The 22,608-nt window shown below is 60.6% G+C and overlaps 1 protein-coding gene across 6 annotated transcripts; it reads left to right on the forward strand.

The window, feature by feature from the left end:
- Window positions 1-3,209: 3,209 nt before the first annotated feature.
- MCAM (melanoma cell adhesion molecule) lies at window positions 3,210-20,922 on the forward strand. 6 transcript variants are annotated; one of them, XM_052786533.1, is made up of 16 exons: window positions 3,210-3,947; window positions 14,288-14,415; window positions 14,526-14,736; window positions 14,845-14,915; window positions 15,020-15,107; window positions 15,307-15,486; window positions 15,572-15,699; window positions 15,864-16,026; window positions 16,115-16,236; window positions 16,557-16,695; window positions 16,816-16,937; window positions 17,037-17,172; window positions 17,306-17,323; window positions 17,919-18,060; window positions 18,496-18,613; window positions 19,470-20,922. In XM_052786533.1, exons 1-16 carry the CDS (start codon window positions 3,770-3,772, stop codon window positions 19,497-19,499), a joined length of 1,974 nt encoding a protein of 657 aa, XP_052642493.1. In that variant the 5' UTR covers window positions 3,210-3,769; the 3' UTR covers window positions 19,500-20,922. The 6 variants fall into 6 exon arrangements, with proteins under 6 accessions (XP_052642493.1, XP_052642497.1, XP_052642499.1 ...); XM_052786536.1 differs by lacking the exon at window positions 3,210-3,947 and adding an exon at window positions 9,310-9,414; XM_052786537.1 differs by lacking the exon at window positions 18,496-18,613.
- Window positions 20,923-22,608: the final 1,686 nt, after the last annotated feature.

Below are 22,608 nucleotides of genomic sequence, written 5' to 3' on the forward strand. Positions count from 1 at the left end.
AGGGCCGCGCCTCTCCCCGCCGCTCATTGGGCGGTTCGGAGGACGCGGCGGGGGAGCGGCCGCTGGGGGCGTGACTGCTGCCGGGCGGGGCGCCTGCGGCTGGGGAGGTGCCCCGCCCACTGCCGCGCATTTAAAGGGCCAGCGGCGCTCGTTTAACCGTGGCGGCGCCGCGGAGGCCAGGGCAGCCCGGGCCCGCTCCCAGCGCGGGGGGCCGGCCGGGACACGGTACGCACGGGCACGGCCGGGGCGTGAGAGCGGCCCCCTCGCCCTGGTTCCGAGCAGCAGCGCGGGGGGCACCCACCGCCCACGGGGTCCCTGGGGCCACACGTGTGATGAGAGGGTGACAGCCTCAGTCTTGGCACGGGGAAGGTTTGCACTTGCTAGCGGGGTCCCTGGGGCATGAGTGTTTGGGACAGGGTCATTTCAGGGCAGCACTGCTCTTACCCCACCACGCGGTTTCCTGCAGGATGTCCCAGAATAAACTCATGGCCGGGGCCTGGCCCAAGCTTACAGCCCCAGAGCAGCTCCTGCCAGCTCCTGGGCAGGGCGTGGGGCTGCCAGTGTCTCTGGCCTTCGCTGCGCCGTGCCCCAGGAGGTGGTCCAGCCCCGCCGCCCTGACGGCGATGACAAGCTCAGGAAAATCCAGCCCTGGAGCCCAAGGCTTTTTAAGGAAGGGGAGAGCGAGCGGAGCGGATGACCCATGGGAAAGACATCTGCAGCCCCGAGAGGCACCAGCCAGCGCGGAGCCAAGGAGGGAAGCACTGCACCCCTGGGCAGCAAGGGAGGAGCCCCGAGGGAGCAGGATGCTGGGGTCCCGTTCGTGCAGCTGCCTGCCCCTTCCCCTACATTTTCCCCCCGTAACACCCTGAGCCGGGGCAGGAGCTGGGGCTGGAGCTGGGACAGGGGGCATGTCCCGGCACACTCTGCGTGCACTGATGCTGCTTGGTGCCATCCAGCTCTTCTCGAGCTGCAGCACTGGCTGGTCTGACAGGATGTCAGTTCCGTGCGTGTCTGTCTGTCTGTCTGTCCCTGCCTGGGGTCTGTCCTGCCAGCTGGCTCCCTGCTAGCCCCATCCCCTCCCGGCCTGGTTGGTTTTGGCTATGGGCTCCCTCGCAGTGGGTGCCTGGATCCCCCCCGGCAGCGTGTGCACCCATGCCCACGTGACAGAGACAGGATGCTTTCAGCATTTATGGTAATGTTTGGATTTCTCATTGCTTTACCAAACAGGAGAAGGAAAAAAAGAGCCAAGCCAAGGGCTGGACATGCTCCACTCATTCCCTGCCTCCGGCCACGCACCTGCCTCCCCATCCCTGCTCCTGGTGCCTGCCTGGGCCTCTGCCATGATCAGGGCACTGTGCCCCGGCAGGCTCCCCACTGCAGGGCTGGAGAGCTGTAGGGGCTGCACGGTTTAGAGGTTGTGGCTCCATAGCAGGGCTTCTCTGTCATTGCTCCATGTTCTGGGAGGCGGAGGGGAGCCCGCGCCTGCTCTCCTCTGCTGTAGGGTGTCTGGCTCCGCAGCATCCAGACCTGCTGGAGAGAGGTGCAGGGCTCAGGCATCCTGGCACGGGGTGAGGAGGGGTGCAGGGGGCTTGGGAGCACCCGGGAGATGGGTTCAGGTTGGAACACCGATTTGGCTGGAGCAGAGTAGAGCGGGATTCCTGGTGGAGGGGCTGTGAGGCTGTGGTGCAGGCACAGAAAATGCCTTCCCGAGGCGCTGACAGGGTGCCTGGCAGCTGGGCTATGGCCAGGACCCCTCCTTGCGAGGAGAGTCCCTCCAGCTGTCCCTGCACTTGCTGGAGGTCTGGGCACGATGCCACCGCGCTCCCAGCTGTGCCGGGGGCAGCTGTCAGCAGCAGGACAGGATGGGCCCCGCTTGTGAGCCCTCTCCCCTCATCAGCCTCTCCGTGCTCATTAGGCACAGGGTAGACAGGGCTCTGCCATAAACCAGGCTGCACTGGTGCTAACCGGGGCCACTACAGCCCACCCTGAGGGTGCAGGAGCCCGGGATGTGTGTGCACCCCTGCCTGCCTGCCCTGCAGGCAGCCCTGCCTACAGACCCAGGGCCGGTCAGGGGCTGTGCAGTGCACCGGCTGTGCTGGCACCGAGCCCGGCCGCGGGGCTGCTGCTGCATCATGCCTCTGAGCTGCCTTCCCGGTGCTGAGCTCACTGCAGCCAGGCAGCTAGCTGCCCTGCATTTCGGGAAAACAGAGCAGCCACAGGAAACAAGCCGTAGGGCTGCCTCGGCCCTTGGAGCCGCTGTATCCTTGTGGCTTTTAGCTGGAAGCAGAGGGAGGGAGGGAACAACCCCGGGGCTGGGTGTCATGGTGCTTGAGGAGCTCTCTGGAGCCCAGCATGCTTGGGGGGCGGATCAGGACCCTGTGCTCTGGGATCCAGGCTGTGTGGAGCCTGGGGCCAGGCTAGCAGCACTAAGGGTGCCTTGCATCACACCCTGGGCAGGTCCCAGCAGACTGGCTGGGAACAGGCTGCGGGTGGCAGTGGAACGGGAAAATTGGGGCAGACAAAGGGCTGGAAGCACAGCCTGTGGCCACGGAGTTGGGAGATGGTGCTGGGGACCAACATGGCTCCCTCCGGGCCTTCCTCTGCAGGGGGACATGCAGCTTCCCCAGCCCCAGCATCTTCCCCTGCCTCCCTAGGCCCTTGCTGCATGGGTACATCCTGCCCTGCCGCTGCCCTCAGGCAGGAAGAGTGTTTCTGGGGTGCGGGTCCTGCTGGCATCACGCCAGCACTCCCAGCACACTCACAGCTGGCCCGGGGAAGCTGGGACCATCCCCAGGGTGCCCTCACCTGCAGACCCCTGGCAGCCCTGGTGCCTGGGAGAAGCCAGCCAGTACGGTCCTCCTGGGTGCTGCCAGCAGCTTTACCTCGGGTCCCCTCAAGATGCCCTTGTTGAGGGCCGGGCAGGTGCCTCAGCGTGGCAGTGGGTGCCTGCAGCCCCTGTGCTTGCAGGCCAGGCTGGAACAATAGCTTATTCCGGTGCATCCGCTCCAGGAAAGTCCCTTGTCCCCACTCGGGCTCAGCTCCAGGATGGCGTGGCTTGCTCTTCCTCTGGCCTTTGCCTAGCCTTGGAGGTGTAGGGGATGGTATCCCCCACCGCACGCGTCCCTGCTGGCATGGAACAACCGCCGGCATCCACCCTGTGTGCCACATGACCAGGGCTGCCGGGGAGAGCCCGTGAGAAGGCTTGGGAGCCGGAGGGCACCCATGTCCCCCAGTGTGCCTGGCAGTGGGCACCTTCCCTGCCTTTGTTCACCCTGCAGACTGGTGGAAGAGTGGGAGCACAAGGGCTGCCCGCCGTGTTTCTGGAGGTCTGTGTGGTTCCCCACGAACGGAGCTGGGATATCTCTCTTCTCCTGGAGCCCAGCCAGACGGCCCTGGGAAAAGCAAGTCCTCTTCCATGGGAAAGTCCTGCAAGGAGAAATCCCTGCTCAGCCTGGCCAGCCCCACATTTCCCCTGGGCCCTGGTGTTCTGGCGTGTCCCTGATGCTGTGGGGCCGAGCAGGGTGCAGGGCCAGTGGCGTGGGGAGGTAGCACGGGGACTGCACTCTGCTTGCTGCCTTCTCCCAGGCAGCCCTTCTCTGCTGTCACTCCTACTCCCTGTGCCCTCACAGCAGCAGGGAGCCTTCCCCAGAGCCCTCCAAAGGGATCCTCCACAGCCCATGGGTGTGAGAGGGGCTCCCCCAAAGCTGGGGCTGGCCTCACCACCTGCCTGGGACTAATCTCTCATTATGCTTTCTTGCAGTTGCTCCTAATGAGCTGTCCCGGGGAAGCCCCAAGACCTGCAGACAAAGCCAGGATGAAGACTTCACCGCCTGGGGCCACAGGCAAGCGCTGGGGGGGGTGCTGGGCCCCTGTGCTGGCTTCTCCTCCCTTCCTTGGCTGTGAGGAGCATGCCGCTCAGCGACACCGCAGCAAGCCAGGAAAGCTGGGTAACATGGAGTGCAGGGCTGGGGCGTTCCTCCCGCCCGTTCCTCCGGGGAGCTGTGGCACGAGAGCTGTGGCGTTAGCAGAGGTGACAAATGAGTGCGGCCGTGACCCCTGCCTGCCTCCCTCTCGGCCAAGCAGCCCATGCCGTGGGGCAGCCCATGCCGCGGGGCTGCTGCACGGGTGCTAGCGGCAGCTGCTCCTCCGGGGCGTCCTGCTGCCGGACCCCCACCGGCCGGGCGCATAATCCACCCCATTGTGTGGGTGAGTGCCCGGCCCTGTCCCATCTGGCGCCAAGACAATGGGGCCTTTTTCCGGCTGGTGCTGAGGGAGAGATGAACTCGGAAGTCTTCCGAAGGAAAAGGCTGGTTTATAAATAGTTGTCCCCGGGCTCCCAGCTTCCCCCTGCTGCCCCATCAACCCCCGTCCCAAACAGCCCCAGCGCCTGCCCTCGCACCGAGGCAGCACTGCCCCAGGGCTGGGACACATACGTGACCAGCCCAGCCTGGCTCCCTACATGCGAGTGAGAGGACAGTACGTGGCTGTTTGCACGCTGTCCCAGGGCTGCACCTGCTCTGGGTCGTGGGGAGCCTGTACCCCTGGGATGTCAAGTGACGTGCCAGCCCTGGGTGGAGGACTCCCTCCCCCTGCGCCTTGGCGGTAGCCGTCAACTGGCTAAGGTTTCCCCAGGCATGCTTGCTCCCCCAGCTATCCTTGTCCGTCCACCCCACACACAGCGAGGGTCTGGCCCCCAGGGCAGGGCTCAAGGGGAGGGCTGCACTGCTCCACAGCCTTCCTCGCCACCCCTGAGCTGCTCCCTGCGGAGCGTGACCAAACCCCTGTCACTTGCATGCCACAAGCCAGCCCTCGCAGGGGAGCTGGAGCCCTGGGGCTTTTGGGTCCATCCTCTGACAGCGGCATCATCACCAGGACAGATGCCTGTGCTTTGCATGACGTGGGGCTGGGTGACCCTCACCAGCTTGGCTCTTCTTTGGGGCTTTGCCACTGCTCTGGATCTGCTGAGCACCCCGCCATTTCTGTGCAGCTGCCCCGGGAGATCGCGCTCTTCTGGCACAGAAATCCAGATGTCACCTTCCTTCCCCCTTCCGCTCAAGTCCTTCCTTCTTCCACCCACCCAGCCCCTCACCCGGCTCCCGCTCCTAAACAAAGGCCCCGTAGCCATGCTTTGCAGAAGAGGAGAGGAAGGAGAGGAGAGACACAAAGAAGCCGCTGGGAGCCCAGCCGAGGAAGGGGGGGGTGGAAGAAGGCTTTTTCCTGAGCTGTACAACAGAGGCATCCAAAAGGGCTCCCAGAGGTGGACAGAGATGGGGTGGAGGTACCCCAAGGCAGCTTTGCCCTCATGGCACATCTGATACCCCACCCCTCGTGGTCTTCCACCCAGGGAATGGGGAGCCAGAGGTCAGACAGCCCAGGCAGGTCCCTGTACTTACCCCAGACTGCAATGCATTGCATGAGCTCTAAAGCACCCCAAAATGCAGCACCAGGGACCGGTGGGAAGATGCCCTGGGGGGTTTCTGCCCAGAGGTAGTGAGCCTCAGCACTGCTGTGCCCCAGCGGCGGGGAAGCGGCTGGCCGTTCCCGGGCGGTGTGGGAAAGCACGGCCCTGGCCCGCATCCCGTCCCTTCCCCGGGGAGCAGGGCCCCTCTCGGCCCTGACAGTGTTGTGTGAAGAGGTGCAGGCCTGGGCGGACGCGGCAGCCGTCTTCCGCCCTGCACGGCTGCCTTTCATCCACCCTGGAGCTGCGCAGGAAGCCGGCACCAGCCGACAGCTCATTGCTCACCGGCGCAGGCAGGGAGCGTACTGGAAGACAGCTGGCACACAGGGCACCCCCGGTACCCCGCAGACCCCTCCTGAGCCACCCGGGCTGCTCTGGGCCCCATCGGCATGGTTGGGGGCTGCAGGGGCTGGGGAAGGCACAGGGTGCCCATCCCCACCGGGGGCATGCTGAGCAGCATGTCAGGGCGTGCACAGGCAGCAGAGCAGAGTGCTGCCTGCCGGCACGGCCCACACTGGCGCCAGCTCCCTCCAGCAGCATCGGCAGGACCCAGCCGAGCCCCAGGGGTCTCACTGGGAGGGCAGGGAAAGGTGGAAGGGGCTGAGATGTGTGCTGGGATGCAGCCTGTGCTCAGCCCCAGGCCCCATGCCTCCTCTGCACGCTGGCCATCGCTCCCCTCTGGCTGCGGAGAGCCAGGCTCGGCGGGAGCCAGAGAAAGGCAAATGCAATTACACACTCCCAGATCGTGCCTGCAACCTGTGATGCTCAGATAACACCAGGGTAATCAGTCCTGCCCCAGGCAGGCTGTGCCCGCAAGCTGTCCTGCAGTCCCCAGGTTTCCAGCAGAGAGGAGCGGCTGTCTGGCAGCTCTGCCAGGGGCCGGCAAGCCCCACTGCTCCCTGGGGCAGAGCCACCTGCCCGGGCACAGCCTCTCACCTGAGACATGGCAGCAGGGTGGAAGGAGGAGAGCGCTGGGAGCTGTGGGGGCCCCGGACACTCGTATTCCTTCGGCTATCAGAGTGAGAGTGGCTCCATGTCTCGGCTGGGGGGGGGACGTGGGAGCCCTGACCTTCCCACCCTGGCTGTGTGTGTGGGACCAGGACACGGGAGCCTAATCCACACTGTTTGTTTGCATAGCAGTGAACGGGGGCCGAAGCCAAATCCATTAAGCAAGCAAATAAATAAGAAGGCGTGAGATAAGGCAGCAGAGAGGGAAGATGAAGGTGGCCAGCCCGCTGTGCTCCCCACGCAGAGACCCCAAGCCCCCTGGGTGCCGCACACAGCGCCGCGGGGCAATTTCACGCCAGCTGTGAGGGCAGCAGGGCCTTGCTTTCAAATCCTTCCCGTCTTCCCCAGAACCATTAGTTCGGTAGGGGAAAAAAAAGAGGTTTTTTTCAAAGTTAAAAGGTCTGAAAAGTAGAACTGGAGGCACGGCCGCTGCAGTAACAGCGGGAGGCTGTTTCAGGGTGGCATGCTCCCCACCACAGCGGTTGGCTAGCCTGTTTTCTCCAGGGAGGGGCATTGCCCTTTCCAACTGCTGGGAATTTTCTGCGGAGGTTTTATTAGCAACATTTTGCTTTATTTTTAACACAGAATAAAAGTTAGCACCAGAACAAAATGCACCAGCAGTGTGTCATCTGGGTTCTCCCGCTTGGTTTTTTTGACTTGGTGGCTGCTTTCCTGCGGGAAAGTGGGACCCCTTGGGCCCTCTTCCCTTGCAGAGTGGCAATTGCAGGGCTTAAATCAGGGGGGTTTTGTGCAAAATGGAACATCCCTTTGCCTCCTCTAAGGGGAGCAGAGCCTGAGGCTCGTCAAGTGTTGCATCCTGCCCTTTGGAGAGAAAGTGTGGTGAGGATGTTGTCAAGGGGTCCCCAAGGCCTGGGCACCCTCTCAGGGGGTGGCTGTTCCCACTGCAGACAGCGAGCTCCTGCCACCTTTGTCTGCAAGAGCATCCCACACTGCAGCTGTGGGGCTGGAGAGCAGCTCACAAGCAGCCTGCGCATGATGGCACAGCTCCCTTGCACTTGTTCCTTCCAGTGAACGTGGCGCCTGAGAGGAGGCCTCCCCTTCTGCACCGGCAATGCGAGGGCTACAAGCCTTATCACTCAGCATTGCCATTTTAAGCAGCTAATCTCATGGGGAAAAAATTTAATCATTTCTGGTGAATCATCAAGTCTATTTGGCTGGGAAAATGTTGGAGGGGGGGGTGGCAGGCCAGGCACGCAGACGAGGCAGGTGAAGGGCATGGGAAGGGCTGCCGCATGGTACCGGCAGGGGAGCGGGCCTGGGGCTGGGGGCCAGCACAGGATTGCTGGGGCTGGAGGGGCTGGCTGTACGGGAGGAGCTTGGGGATGCCTGGGAGGAATGCTGTGGCTCAGGAAAACCTGCAACCCTGCCCCAGAGCGGCTCAGGGTGGTTGGAGAGATGCAGCCCATGCTGTCCAGGGCCTGGAGAGCAGCTCACACTGCAGGAAAAGCAAGCGGAGGGGAGAAAAGAATATGCAAAGGTTCAGAGCCCCTGGGCCGAGAGCTGGAGGAGAGTGCTCTCGCTGCTCCTGGGAGATGCTGGGGCAGCCATGGGCCTGTCCTCAGGCGGGGTGAATGCGAGTCAGCGAGCTTCAGGAGTCCTGTGTGAATGGAGAGCAAGAGTATGGGAGGCAGAAGGGCTTTGAAGGAGAAACCCCCCCCCCCCCAGTGCTTTGTCCTCCAACACAGCCCCTCTGGCTCTGATTGACCCAGGGGGAAACTGAGGTGCAGAGCCAGGCTGCGACGGGGCAGGGCACTGGACCCAGGTGTTCTGCATGGTTGGCTGTGGGCAACTCGCACCACCTGGGGAGATTTGTTGTGCTCCCCCAGGCCTGTGCGAGGGCCTGCCTAGGGGCTGGGCTGTTTGGGCTGGGTGATTACCCCTGGATAATAGCGGCCTTGTGCAGCCGTGAGAGCCCCTCTGCCCCCGGGCCGGCGCCTGGCCGGCCACCGCAACTAACGGCTTTTCCACAGCCGCCCCATTCAACAGCTGCGCGGGGGTTCGGGCCGCGGCTTGCTGTGCACAACGGAGAGGGGGGGGACGTGCCCTGGGGCCCTGCCTCGGAGACAGGGACGGGGCTTTGCAGAGAGCCTCCCCGCGGGGCTGGGGCCACCGCATGCGGGGAGACTGAGGCGGAGCAGGGCCCGGGGCGCAAACCCCGCGGACCTGGGTGACCTGCCTGGGACGGCACCACCCTCGCGTCCCTGCTGCTCCCTGAGGACCCCGCAGTCCCCTCCCCAGGTGCCTCTCAGAGCCCAGGCAATGACAAAGAGAGGTCTGGTCCCCTGATTTTTGAGTCCGCTTGTGTGGGTTCAAAGGCAACCCAGAAGCTGTGGCTGGGCTTTGGGGCGGTGCGGGGCTGAGCAGGGGAGCGGGTCAGAAAATCCTGCCCCAAAGCACCGCCAGCCGGATCCACTGACCCCTGGAAGTGGGACTCTCAGGGACTATCCCCCTTCCCGGCATTCCCCAAGCCCCTGTGGAATCCAGCCCGACCCTACACCTCTGCCCCCTCCGCTGGGTCTGCTAGCGATTCCCCCCCTCCAGCGCCCTGCAGTCTGCTCCGATCAGCCTGTGCAAGCCCGGGCAGGCAGGACCTGGCAGACTGCAGGTCGGCGAGCAAAGCTGGAACGAGCCCCTCCAGCAAAGCTGGAAATGCCAGAAAACGGCCCGTGCCGGGGCGTTGTGTGGGGTGGGTGTGGGTGTTGGGGAGGTCGGGGGGCGGGCCGGCCGGCTGCCGCTGGGGGGTGATAAGCGGCCGCGGGCGGTGGGCAGGCCCTGCTCCTTCCTCCTCCTCCTACACCGCCGCCGCTGCCGCCTGACGTCAGCCCACGGTCCCGCTCAGTTGCGGCCGGCAGCGGCGGGCATGGCTGGGGGGCGGTGGGTGGCCGGGCTCGCCCTGGGCTGGGGCTGCTGCCTCCTGCTCTGCTGCGGTGAGTAGTGCCGTCGGTGCCGGGGGGCGGGCGGGGGCCGCGGCTGCAACGGCCTGCGGGACGGGACGCGGGGCTCCGCCGTCCCTGGGCAGGGGATGCCTTTTCGCCCCGTGCTGCTGCCGGCTCCTCTCTCGCCGCTGCCCGGGAAGCGCCGGGCTGCAGCGGGCCGCCGCTCCGGCAGCGGGGGTGGGGGGTGTGGTGTGTGTGCCGTGCCGTGCTGGGGTCTGCCGGCCTCTGCCCGCGGCCCGGCCCCTGCCCCTGCCCGGTCCCTTCCCGGCGCCCGGCTGCGCGCTCCGAGGAGGCGAGGGGCGGCAGCCGGTGGGGTCTTCCCTGCAGAGCTGCTCTGGGGCCAGGGCAGGCAGCCAGCAGAGCTGACGCCCTTCGGACGCTGCCTGGCTTGGGGCCAGGAATGCTAAAATCGTGGTGCCGGGGGAGCCTAGGTGGGAGCAGCCCTCTCGAGCCTCTCTCCTCGCCTGCACGTCTCCGGGGCTCCGCGACGGCGGCGGGGGTGGGTCTGGGTGTGGGGCAGCCGGGAGTGCCCCATTCTGCTCTCAGGAGCCTTTTGCAGCCCCCCCCTAAGGCTCGGGAGGGGGAGGGCGAGGGCTAGCCTCCGCGTCCCCGGGGAGGCTGGCCCTGTGGCCAGGTAGGGTGGCGCGTGCCAGGCAGGCTCCTGGGGCCGTGCTCCGTGGGGCAGAGGCGAGGGCGGTGAGGGGCAGGGTGCAGGGGTGCCCGCACGTGTGTTCAGTGTGCGGCAGGGTGAATTGGTCGCGCTCTTAGGAAGCATCCACCCCTTTCCTTCTAAGGAGTTTTTTCCCCGAGCGCTGTGTTTCTCTTGGCTTTTTTCACGCTTTCTTTTTTTATCCTCTTTCCAGTCCATCTGTACCCTCGGGGAGGGGGGGGCTGCATTTCCTGCCCTGCCCTGCTCCCGGCAGCATGCCCTCCTCTCGCCGGGGGCCAGGGAGTGGCCCCGGTGCGCTGGCTGCTCCCTGCTGCCTTCTCGCCTTGTCCCTGCCCAGCCATGCTGTGGAGGTGGCCCCAGGCGCTGGGGAAGCTGATCTGGCCAAGGCGTTGGCTCTGCGGGAGAGCGGAGTGCCCGAGCCAAAGGCAGGCTGCTTCCACCCCCGGCCGGTGCTGGGATCCCCTTCCTCACAGCACATGTGCCGAGCGGCGAGTTTATTGGTTGGCAGCATTGGTGTGTTTGCAAGCCCAGCCACGGCGAAAGGCTTGATGCTTCCCAGAAGCATGAGGGGCCACAGCCAAGCCATTCCCAGGTGGAGCGGGGGGCTCGCCGGGGCGGGGGGGCTGAGCCCACACTGGGGCCGCCGGTACCACCCCGGCCCCTTCTGCACTGCAGTCTCTGGCTGTTGCAGAGGTCTTCGTGGATGTTGTCACCTGGCTGCAGGGCTGGGGTTGTGAGCCTTTCCTCTCTTGGTGCACGTGGCTGGGTCCTGACGGGGTGGTGGGGTTGGTTTGGGGGTGCAAGGTGCTGGTCCCTGCTGCAGCAGAGCCTTGGCGCACTCTCCATCCCCAGCCCAGCAAGGGCTGGGCAGGGGCGGAGGCTGTTGGGCATGGGCAGTGGTGGCCCTGCTTGCTGCAGGGCTGGGGCTCTGCACCCTGTTTCTCCTCTCTGTGAGGAAGAAGGGGTGCAGGTGATCCTGCTCCGTGGGAGCTGGGGCACCCCGGCTCAGGGATCTGTGTGGGAAGGGTGGCCTTGCCAAGGTAGAGGAGGGCAGCGTGTGTGTGTGTGCTGGGAGCAGGCGGGATCTGGCCGCAGCTAGTTTCCCTGAGAGGGGAACAGAAGCCCGCGGAAACCTCTGGCATCCCACGTGCGGCTCCAGACCCCTGTGGTACCCCTCCTCTCGCTGCTCAGTGCTGGGGGCTCTGCGCCGCCAACGTAGCCGCACTCCTTGCCGGCTCCCCACACACCTCAGCTCTGCAGGAGGCTGGCGGAGGGGCTGTGCTACTCTCCACCCCCTTCCCCGGCTCTAAAAGCAAATCTTTGTTCTTGTGGAGCTCTGGCTGGCGGCCGGCTGTCCGCCAGCCAGATGGAAAGGCACGGGGGCTCTCCTCCTTTCCCTGCTTGCTTGCTGCAGACGTTCTCTCCAGAACTCTAGGTCTCCTGCTGGAGCTGTGCCAGGCGCTTGGGGTGCACGGTGCAGGCTGGAGCTCAGCTCTGCAGCTGGGCTGCTCCATGCGCAGCTGATGGGTGTCCAGCCCTGCCCAGGTTCCCCCAGCAAACCAGGGTCTGCAGCTGTGCTGGGCGCAAGAGAGGATTGCCATGTCCCCAGAGCCTGCTATGGCAGGGTGCCTGCACCCAGTGCCTCTCTAGCCTGCTCGCTCACCTGGCAGGCTGTGGGGTCTTGGAGCTGCAGGAGGAAGCCTTGTGTCCCCAGGGTTGTGGGGGGCCTTGTGCCCCCAGCTAGCTGCACTTGCGGTGTCGCTGGTTCTCCTTCCAGCCTGAGGGAGGACTAGTATCCAGCCTGCCCCAGAGGAGGTGGGGAGCAGTGAGCCCTTATTGCAGGCAGCGTGGGGGCTGCAGCATCCATGTCCACCTCCTCAAGGGCAGTGGATGGGTGGGAGGGATGTGTGCTTCATGCCAGCCCCAGATGCCAGCCATTCTCCAGCTCTGAGCTCATGGTTTCGGCTGCTTAGCTGCCTGGATGAGGGCTCTCATGCCGAGGGGGTCAGCGGGGCGGGCCAGCAGCTCTCCCTCTCCCAGGGGCTGGCTCTGTCTGTGGCCCATGCTGAAGGTCTAAAAGTGTTGGGGAGGGCAAAGCCTGGCTTGGCTGCCTGCAGCCCAGAAGTGTCAGGGCTCAGAGGAGGGTGCAGGGGGGCAGCTGGGGTGCACCCCAGCCCCAGGCTTGCCCAAGTCTGCAGGTGCTCAGCTGCACCAGGCAGCCAAGTCGTGGCTGTGCAGGTGGGCAGGTGCCTCTGGTGCAAAGTAATCTGTTCCTGTGTGTGCTCAGTCCAGTTTCCTGACTCCAGTGCATGCTTATCTCTGGGGCTTTCACCTGTTTTTCTAGCACCTCCTTTCCTGTGCAGTGCTTTGCTCATCCACCTTTGCTTAGTGCCAACTGTGCTTTGCTGCTGGGATGGGTGAGGACCAAAAGCTGGCTGTTGGGGCGCCCTGAGGTGGCTAGTCTTGTGAGCCGGGGCTTTTGCTGTGGCACAAGGGCTCCTGGCTGCGTGTTGAGGCTCTGCCACTATGTACCCACTCCAGACAAAGAGTATTTTGTGGGCACAGCATTGCCCTTTGAAGTTGCCTCATTTGCAAGGCTCTGTGACTGTTACCAAGCACTACTATCAGGGGAGCTGTTGACACAGCTGGCTTCCTCCAGCCTCTTGTCCCCAGCTCCCATACCTGGGCTGGGCTGTGGGTGCCCAGCTGGCTGGCCCTGTTGCTGGGGGACAGACCGCTGTCCCCTCCTGCAGGGCTGCCTGCCAGCCCAGGGCATGCAGACCCCCCCTGCTTTGGCACCTGCAGGGCTGGCGGTGACGGCACTCCCAGCGTTGCTGTGACGCAGCCCTTGTCTCTGCCATGCCTGGCTGGGGCTGTTCTGCCCCCAGCCCCTTGGGAAGCTGCTCTGTTCCCTGTCCTGGATCGATAGCCATTACCTTCCCCTGCTGCTCTGGAGCGTGGCCAGGAGCTCCATTACTGCTGCAGGCGAGTGGGCAGCTGGGCTGGGAGGGAAGGTGGGGTGCCAGGGTGGACAGGCTCTGCTCAGCGGGGATGCGGATCCCTGGTGCCACCCATGCTATGGGCAGGCAGTGCTGGGCTTGCTTTATGGGCAGGGAGCAGAGGAGCAGCGAGGGGCTTGCCTTGGGTATGCTGCAGGGGTGGATGCTCCGACTGCTGGGTTCTGGGTTGCTGTCCAGGTGGCAGGGTCGGAGTTTGGAGAGGGACCTGGGAGTCCCGGCTGCACCATGGCCATGGTGGTCGGGGGTGTGCTGCCTCCCCAAAGGGCTCTGTTGCCCGGAAGGGAGAAGGGAGCAGCAGGCAGCTGCAGCTGGCTGGGGCACCCCTCCTGAGCTGCTGCCCTGTGTGCCCCATCCCACTGCAGAGGAACACAGCGCCTCATTCATGTCCCAGCTCCCGGGGCCGCTGCAGGGGCCACACAGGCTGACGTCAGGGCTCTTGTCCCGGGCCACGGGAAGGTGCAGCCTTTGTGCTGCCAGCTTCAGTCTCCAGCACCCAGTCCCTTCCCCTGCTAACCTCCTGACACATCCTTGCCTGGCCCTTGGGGCCAGTGAGGTGTGGTAGGTGCTGGTCTGGGATGCTGGCTTGGACTGGAGGTGTGGATGTGTGCTCTGGAGTGTGAGGGGGATCAGCACTACCCTGGGCTCAGATTAAGGCAGCCAGCAAGGCGATCTGTTTGCTTGTGGGCTGTGGAGAAACAGCCCCTTCCCTTACCCATCCCTGGGCAGGGTGCAGCTGCTCCACACCTCGGTGGTGTGCAGAGGGATTTGGGGGCTCACAGGCCCTGCTGCTCATTTCAGCAAGGCTGGGATGCCGTGGGGAGGGCAGGTCTGGCGGGGACTGCAATAGCAGTGGGGTGGGTGGTTGTCTCCCGGTGTCCTGGGGAGACTGGTGGTGCGAGCATGGCTTGCCTCTCTGGGAACAGGGTTGGTGGCCTGAGCCCACGGGCTCTCTGGGGATGCAGAAGGCAGTGTGGTGGCGGGAGCGGGGCCGTGCTCCTGGCTGGCAGTCCCACTGGGCTGGGACGTGGTGCTTGGGGGATGCCGGCACAGGACACAGCTCTGCCCCATGCCCTTTGGGGGATGGAGGGGGGACAGGCCTGGGCTCAGCTCTCTCACTGGCTCAGACACGGGGGCTTCTCCGTGCTTCCCGCCTCTGATGGGCTCTGTCCCGCAGCTGCAGCCAGCAAGCTGGAAGTCTCCATGCCGGCAGTGGTCGAAGTGGAGAGCGGGGGCACAGCCAGGATCGAGTGCAACTTCTACATCCCTGGAAATGGTTCCTACACCTACCTTAACTGGTCTTACGTGAGTGCTGGCCTGGGAGAGGAGTGGTGGGTGGTGGACTGGGGTGGCAGCTAGCCCGGGGCTTTCTCCCAGGCTCCCCATCAGCCCGGCCTCGACCCTTCGCCTTGCAGATCGACCGCAACAACCGGGTGAGGCTGTGCCGCATCACAGGCAGCAAGATTCTGGAGGAGAACGTGGACTACAAGGGGCGGCTGTCGGTGGGGGAGGACAACGCCCTCTCCATCAGCAGGGTGACGATGCAGGATGCCAGGACCTTTGTGTGCCAGGTCGGGGCGGGCAGCCACGGCGTGGGCGAGAACCGCACTGAGCTCCACGTCTACAGTGAGTGATTGGGCAGGAGGGCACCACGGCTGCGCATCCGCTCTGCGGGGCCAGCGGGGGATCCCGTCCCATCCCTCCTAATACACGTGGGGCGGCTTCTCTTTCCAGAGGTCCCCGAGGCCCCTGAGATTGGGGCCAACCCGGCAGGCATCTCTGTGCAGAGCAGTGACATCCCACAGGTGAGGAGAGGCCCCACGTGGCGGGGAGGGAGGCTCCCAGCTGTGCCAGGCTCCCTTCTCCCCATGGGGGCACCCTGTGCTCAAGGCTCTCTCTGCTGCCACAGATTGCCCACTGTGTGAGCAAGAATGGCTTCCCACCCCCCAACATCACGTGGCACAAGAATGGGGAGCAGCTGCAGCCGGAGGAGAAGAGTGAGTTGGATGGGGATGGGGATGGGGAACCGCACCTGGCTGCTCGGGAGAGGAGCTGGGGCACTTGTGATATCCAGGGCCTCATCGGCTGGGGACTGGCAGCCTGTGGCAGCCCAAAGGAGCCCTGTCCTCCCAAGGGAGCCCTCCTCTCTCCCGCGGCCTCCCCGCGGGCTGGGAACAGCAGCTGTGTCCCCTGTAGTGGTGAAGATCCCGGCCACGCTGACCCGTGAGTCGAGCGGGCTGTACACGGTGAGCAGCACCCTCTTTGCCCACGTCACCCGGGAGGACCGCAATTCCCTCTACCACTGCACTGTGCACTACTGGCTGCGGGGACAGAGGCATGCTGTGGAGTCGCGGCGAGTCAACGTCACTGTCTTTTGTGAGTCGGGCTGGGGGCTGTGCCTGCTGCCCAGTGCTCTGTGGCGGGGCTCCGCACTGACCCTTCCCACTCCCTCCTCCCACAGACCCTGCGGAACACGTGAAGCTGCAGGTCATGCCGTCCTCGGCACTGGTGAAGGAAGGGGATGACGTGAAGCTGGTCTGCGAGGCTGATGGGAACCCAGCACCGGTCTTCAGCTTCTATAAGAGAGGGGTGAGGCCAGAGGGGACCTAGGCACCTCTCCCTTGGCAGACATCTCGTGTCCTGGCCTGTTCCTTGTCCTCTGCCTGGAGGGCCCTAGGGAGTGCAGTGCAGACACTGGGATGGAGGGTGCCTGTGTGGGACTCAGGGCTCTGCTTTTTCCCCACTGCCTGCAGCTGGAGGACAGCTGGCAGGACCTGTCATCGCTGGCAGACACCAACAGTGGCGTGCTGAACCTGCATGATGTGAAAAAGAGCAGCAGCGGCCTATACAGATGCCAGACCCTGGACTTGGACGATATGAGACAGCTAGAGAAGGATGTGGAGCTTGTTGTGAACTGTAAGGCGGGGAGACGGGCCCTGTGGACCTTGTGGTGAGTGCCTTGTCCCTCCTGCTCATCCTGCCCTGGTCTCCATCCCTCTTCTAGACATTGAAGGGGTCCATGTGAAGATGGAGCCGTCTTCACCCCTTCAGGAAGGGGATAGTGTGAGGCTGAGCTGTGATGCCCACAGCCCTGTGGCCCTGGACTACCAGTGGAGGGATGAGAAGGTGAGCAGGCATTGAGGTACTGTCGCACTCAGGCTCAGTGAGCCTGGGCTTTGCAGCAAACTGGGCAGAGCTGGGAGCTTGCTCTGTCTTTCCTGAGAGGGCACAGGGGTAGGATTCCCCCTTCCATGGACCTGCATTGTCCATCTCTACCTCTTCACCTCCTGTTCAGTACCGCAGGGAGGTCCTGTGCTTGCAGGATCCCTCGCTGTGCATAGGAGGGAGGGCTGAGCCCCTTTGGGACAGCTGCAGAGCCTGGGGAGCTGGGCGCAGAAGGGCCTGGTGCTTGGGGCTCATTGCTGGGGGGTATCCCTTCCCAACAGGGCAGGAAGGTCGGAGAAGGGAACCAGCTCTTCCTGAGCAACCTCACCTTCGAAACCTCCAGCAACTTCAGCTGCAAGGTGATTGCACCAAGTGTGCCGGGGCTGGAGCAGAGCAAGCAGGTGGCTGTGGCTGTTCAGGGTAAGAACTGGCGTGTGTGCGGACATGCTGCCCTGCCAGAGTGATGAGCCCTGTCCTGCCCAGCATCAGCCCTGTTCCCCTCCCCGAGAGCCACAGGTCCTTGATGTGCCCTCCCCACAGGGAAGCCGCGGATTGTCGCCATCAGCTCCCCGCTGTACGTGCGGCAGGATGAGGTGGTGAACCTGACCTGCAAGGCCATTGCTTTCCCCAGGCCCTCTGTCCACTGGAATGTCAACGGGACGGTGAGAGCTGGGGAGGGTGCTGGGTCCAGGCCATGGTCTCTCAGAAGGGCTGTGCGTTGCCTCGGGCACTGAATCCCTTGCTGCCTCCCTGCCTTGCAGGCTCATGAATATGTTGAAAATCAGCATATCGCCAGCAACCTGACGGTGCGTGTGAACCACGACCTGCTGCAGGCGGGAGCCATGTGCAGGGTCTCCAACGCGCTGGGTATCAGTGAGAAGCACATCCAGCTACTGGGTGAGTCTTGGGCACTGTCCTCTGCCCTGGGAACCCAGAGAAGTGTTAGTCCCCCTCGCACAGGTGCTGTGTGTGCTGTGCTGCCGTGGTGTGGCTGAGCTCTGTCTCTTTCCCTCCCTTCCCGCTCCGCCAGTGGAGTCCATCAGAAAAGGTAAGTCTTTGCACCACACTGGGTGCATGCATCCATCAGCCCAGGGTCTGGTGGGAGCATGCCACCAATGGGAGTTATGCTCACTTCTGGCCTGGGGAGGGAGCCTTGGCTGCTGGCTCTTGCACTGCATCTCTTACTGCTCCCCTCTCCCTGCCAAGCTGCAGGGTCCAAGCTGCTCTGTCTCCACCTATTTCTGCAGCAATGTGAAAGTTGCCTGATTGTCCTCAGCTGTAGCCCAGTAAGGCCATCAAGGGCAGCTTCCTGCAGCTCAGGACCGCTGGGCAAGGAAGCAAAGGGATGGCCTGATGTCTTTCAGGAAACCCTGGAAGCCATCTTCCTATGGTGCACAGGGGCATGGCAGCCGGGAGCAGAATGCAAAGTTTATTCGTACAGAAACTGCCCTAACGGAGCGTTTTTGTACTGATATCTGCATCCTGCAGGGGACTGGAGAAGCACTAGGAATTGGAGTCCCCCCCCTTGCGCTTTCTTGGGGGAAGGGGTCCTTTTCTTGCCCCCAGGGGGGTGCAGTAATGCAGAAGTTGGAGAGCATCAGGGTGGGACAGACATTAACTTCTTCCTCTCCCATTGTGTTTAGATCAAAAGACACCAGAGAGCAAAGGGGTGATCATTGTGGCGATCATTGTCTGCATCCTCGTGGTGGCTGTGCTGGGGTCTGTCATCTACTTCCTCCACAAGAAAGGCAAGATCCCATGTGGCCGCGCTGGGAAACAGGACATGTAAGCACTGCCGCCCGCTTTCCCAGGGAGCCCTTGGGGCCAGAGGTGCTTGCCATTACTCATGCTTCCCATCTCATTGCACCAGCCGCTCCCTGCCCAACACAGAGGGAGGCAATAGTGCAGCCTCAGGGGGCACCGTGCTGGGGTCTCAGCAGTGCTTCCAGCTTCCCACAGCCTGGGGTCTGCACTGCTAACCCTGTCCATGCAGCGAGGTGATGAGGAGGACAGCAGAGTGGTAGAGCAGCCAAGGGACCACCCTACCCAGGGAGGGGCTGGGCAGCCCAAAGCTTTCACTGAGCTGGAGCCTCTTTCACCCCTGGCCCCACTCCAGAGCATCCCCTGAGAAGGAGCCCCAGGGCTTGGCCTCGTTCATCTGGCCACGTGCCCTCTTTGGTATCACAAACATGTCTCAAAATTGTCACCTCCCTCCCCTAGCACAAAGCCAGAGGCACGTAAAGACAAGATTGTAGTTGAAGTTAAGTCAGATAAACTTTCCGAAGAGGCGGGGCTCCTGCAGGGTGCCAACGGCGAGAAGAGACCTGCCGCTGACCAGGTAGGACAGAGCGTCGTGCACTGCCATTCCCCAGAGAAGGGCTGCTCCCGGGGCTGGGAGCGGAGGTGAGGAACGTAGGGGGGTGCATCAAGGTAATGCTTTTCTCCTCTCTGCAAGCTCCTCTCCCAGCACTCCCCCCCCTGCATGGGCGTCCATCATCCATCATCAGCGCTCGAGGGGGGCTGTGGGAGAGAGGGGAGGTGACAAAGCCTTGGCTCTCTGCTCCAAGGGTGTAGGAGCAGCCCTCCCCTGTGCACATGCAGCTCTGCTCTGTGCCAGCCCCTGGCCCAGCCTGCTTGGCTCTGCCTCCTTCCATGCTCCCTGGAGCAGGAGCCGGGCTCCCTGGGGGCTCTGGGAGGAGGAACTACATAAATATCTCTGGCCAGGAGTCAGAGTGGAGGCTGTAGGAATGGGCCCTGCTCAGGCATCTCTGAGCCAAAGCTCTCAGTGCAGGATGAAATGAGTCTCCTGGGCTGTGTGCTTCTCTCTCACCTGGGGTTAATAAAAACTGTAGGCTCGAGCAAGCATTCACAATATTGGTGCTGGACTGTCACTGTGCTAAGGCAGGGCTTGTGTGTCTTGCGGAGCCATAGGATGTGGCACCTGAGCACATTGCAGTTTTATTTGCCTTAGGCCAAGAGATAACCCTACCCTAGTCCTGCTGCCCTTGCAGCTTGCACTCAACCCTTGCCCTGGGCAGATGCTCAGCCACTGCAGGGTGGCCCAGGCCAGTGGCTCTCCCCTATCACATTGCTGTCTGTCACACAGACACCTGAAGTGGAGGACCTGGTTTTATGTTCACTTCTAACTATACTTCCCCCCCCCCCCCCCCCCTTTCTGTTTTGGTGGACTGAAGAGCGAGAAATACATCGATCTGAGAAACTAGAGAGGGAATCTACTAAGTGCTTTCTTCCTTCAAACCTTTCCTGCTCTTGGATTGCCTTGTCCCACCCCTGCTCCAGTACCTGGGGAGCATGGCCAGAGACGATTACTGCATCACAGTGCTGAGCCCCAACATGCGGGGGACACCCCCCTGACTCACCTGTCCGTTACCTCAACCGTGGGCTTGCAGGTTGTCGACTTAGCAGCAGCAAAGCTGGACTTGCTTACTACTACAGAGAAGCCAACAGCAATATTAGAAAGAAATATCCCATTAAGCTACATGGTGGAAGGTTTTGAGGCTTTTTCAGGAGATTTGTCCTGTATGTGTATGGGAAGGTTTTGATGTGTTTTACCCTAAACTTGATCAGAAAAGCTGGTGAAATGTTACTTTTACTTTTGGGATGTCCCAGGCACCTTAGATGTAGGGGTGTGCAGGTTATAGACGAGCGAAGAATGGAAGTGGTGTGTTAGAGTAGCGTTTGCCAGCTGCTGGGGAGGTGTTAGTGCTTTGCTTTTTCTTTGAACTGTTTCTTGTCTTGTTGGTTTAGCCCAGCATGTCCTGGTGGTGCTGTGCAGGTAGGGAGCTCCATGATGGGTAGCTGTGATCCTACTGGGGGCAAGTACCTAGCAGAGCAAGAACAGGGGCACCTGTCTCTTGGGCATATGACGGGCTTAGGTTCTCTGGTTTGTAGCGTAGCCTTGCTGATGTGAGGGGGAGGCTTTCCCTCTCCTCACTCCCTAGGGAATTGGATTGCTTTTGGGGGGGCTGCACAGCTGCTGGCAACAGCTGGTCCCAAAGCCTCCCCCAAACGTAAAACTAAGGAGTATTAGGCCAGGGCCAGTTGGCGATGTCTCAGGGGTTTTTTTGTGCTGAACAATTACCAGCCCCAGGTAAAACTGATTTACTGCTGTGCTTTGGTGGCACCCCTGGCCCCACAGCCAGGCTGGTGCTACAGCAGGTGAGTGGTGGAGCAGGAAGATGGCCAAGCAGCCTGCCTTTAGCTTCTGCTGCTGTGGCCTGTCCCAGCCCTCTGCCTGCAAATATGGCTTGCTCTCCTGCCTTCTCCTAGAGAGATGAGCCCCCTACAGCCTCTCTTTTCCCCAAAGTCACTACTCTCAGTGCTATGCTGTCCACAAGCCTATGTCCCCCCAGCCCTTGGGCAAGGGGCTGAGGCTAACCCCAGGTGACAGGAGAGGTGTCCCCTTGCGCACCCCCAGCATCCTCTGCTGGTAGCAGGGAGCTGTGCAGCAGCCTGGCGGCCAGTGCCTAACAAGCAGTGAGCTATACTCATGAGCTACAAGTGTTGTTGAAGCAAAAGCTTTGGTTTATATATATTTTTGTTGGATTGTGTGTAAATTTCCAGAAGTTTTGTCTGATACTTGCAAGGTTTTTTTTATATATGTGAAAATAAAGTACAAAGTTCAAAGCCTGGTTCTGAGTTTGTTCCTGCTAGCCTAGCAGCTGCCCCATGAGAAAGGTAAGGGCAGTGTGTCTCCCCTGTCCCTGCTCAATTTCAAGGCTCCTTCCCCAGGAGCAGGTTACCAAGGCCAGCACAGTGGCACTACGCACTCCCACCTTTAGCTTTGCTTCCACAACAGTGGGACTTTCAGCTAGGAAACGGGCTTAAATCGCAGATGAGTGTCAGCTCAAGCCTCCAGCCCTTGGGATGCTGCTGAAGGTTGCAGAGAGCTGGTGGCTGCTGCCCCAGGGTCTCAGCCCAGCTGCTCTCAACAAGGCACCTGCAGCAGCACATGCTGCTGTGGTGTGGCTTGTGCCAGAAATGGCCCTTTGTTTCCCAGATGAAGCCAGCAGAACAGTGTTGGCTTAACCTGCCTTTGCACTGTGGCTAGGGCAGGAAAATGTATTCTGTTCACTGGTAATAGATGGTGCTGTTAACAGGTGGTGGACAAGTCTGATACCAAATACTAAGAGGTAGCAGCAGGTAATGGCTAATAAGTTGCAGATAGCTATTAGTCAATAATCCTGTTGAGGTTCTAACAGATGACATGTTTATACCCCCTGTAGCTGGTAACAGATAATTCTATAGATTCTAATAGGTGATTTCATTAACAGCTAATACAGACACTAATAACTACCAATACTTATAAATCTACTAATGTATTCTAATAGATAATTGTAGTATCAGATTGTAATATATAATTATATTACTAGTGATGGTAGATACTAAAAGGTAATACTGTCAATAGACTTCAGTAGATCCTAACAGTAGAATCTATTAGATAGTTGTATTAATAGCTTAATATAGATACTAATAACTACTTATAGATAATAGATTCTAATAGGTAACAAGACATTATAGTAGATAATTGATAGCTACTATAGATACTAATAGATATTAATGGATTTTTCCCTTAAAGAATTCTAATAGATTATAACTGTTACTCATATATTAGGTACTCTAGATCCTAACAGATAATTCTTATTGATATAGTCTAATACATTTTAATTAGTAATTGTATTAATAGCTACTATAGATACTAAATACAAATAGGTAGTTAATTTATTAGATGCTAATAGTAATAGCTTTTAATAGATAATTACAGTAGTACTAATACAGATATGAATAGATAATTCTGTTAAAAGATTCTGATAAATTGAGACAAAATTATATGGCTAGCTATTAAGTGTACTAAGACATTCCATTCATGAATTCTAATCAGTCTAATAGATAATTGCATTAATAACTACTATTGATAATTCTATAAGTAGATTCTGTTATAAATTCTACTAGACTATTTTATTTCTAGCTAATATAGATACTAATAACTACTTAATGAATAAGTATTATTAGATACTGGTAGATTATCAAAGAAAATCTTATTGCCAGCTGTTGTAGATACTAATAAACCGACAAATCTACAACTACATTCTGATAGAGTCTGATAGATAATTTTAGGACCAGCTACTGTGACTGCTAGTCATAGATAACTATTGTTAGAATCTAATAGGACTATGTATTAGTATCTATAGTAGGAAGTAATAATAAGTAGCTATTTCAACCTATAAAGTATCTATTATTAGAATCTACAAGAAAACTTTGCTACTCACTGCTGTACATGCTAATAATTACTAATAGACCATTGTTTTAATA

Source organism: Harpia harpyja, chromosome 4 (assembly GCF_026419915.1).
Source record: "Harpia harpyja isolate bHarHar1 chromosome 4, bHarHar1 primary haplotype, whole genome shotgun sequence".
Taxonomy (NCBI): domain Eukaryota; kingdom Metazoa; phylum Chordata; class Aves; order Accipitriformes; family Accipitridae; genus Harpia; species Harpia harpyja.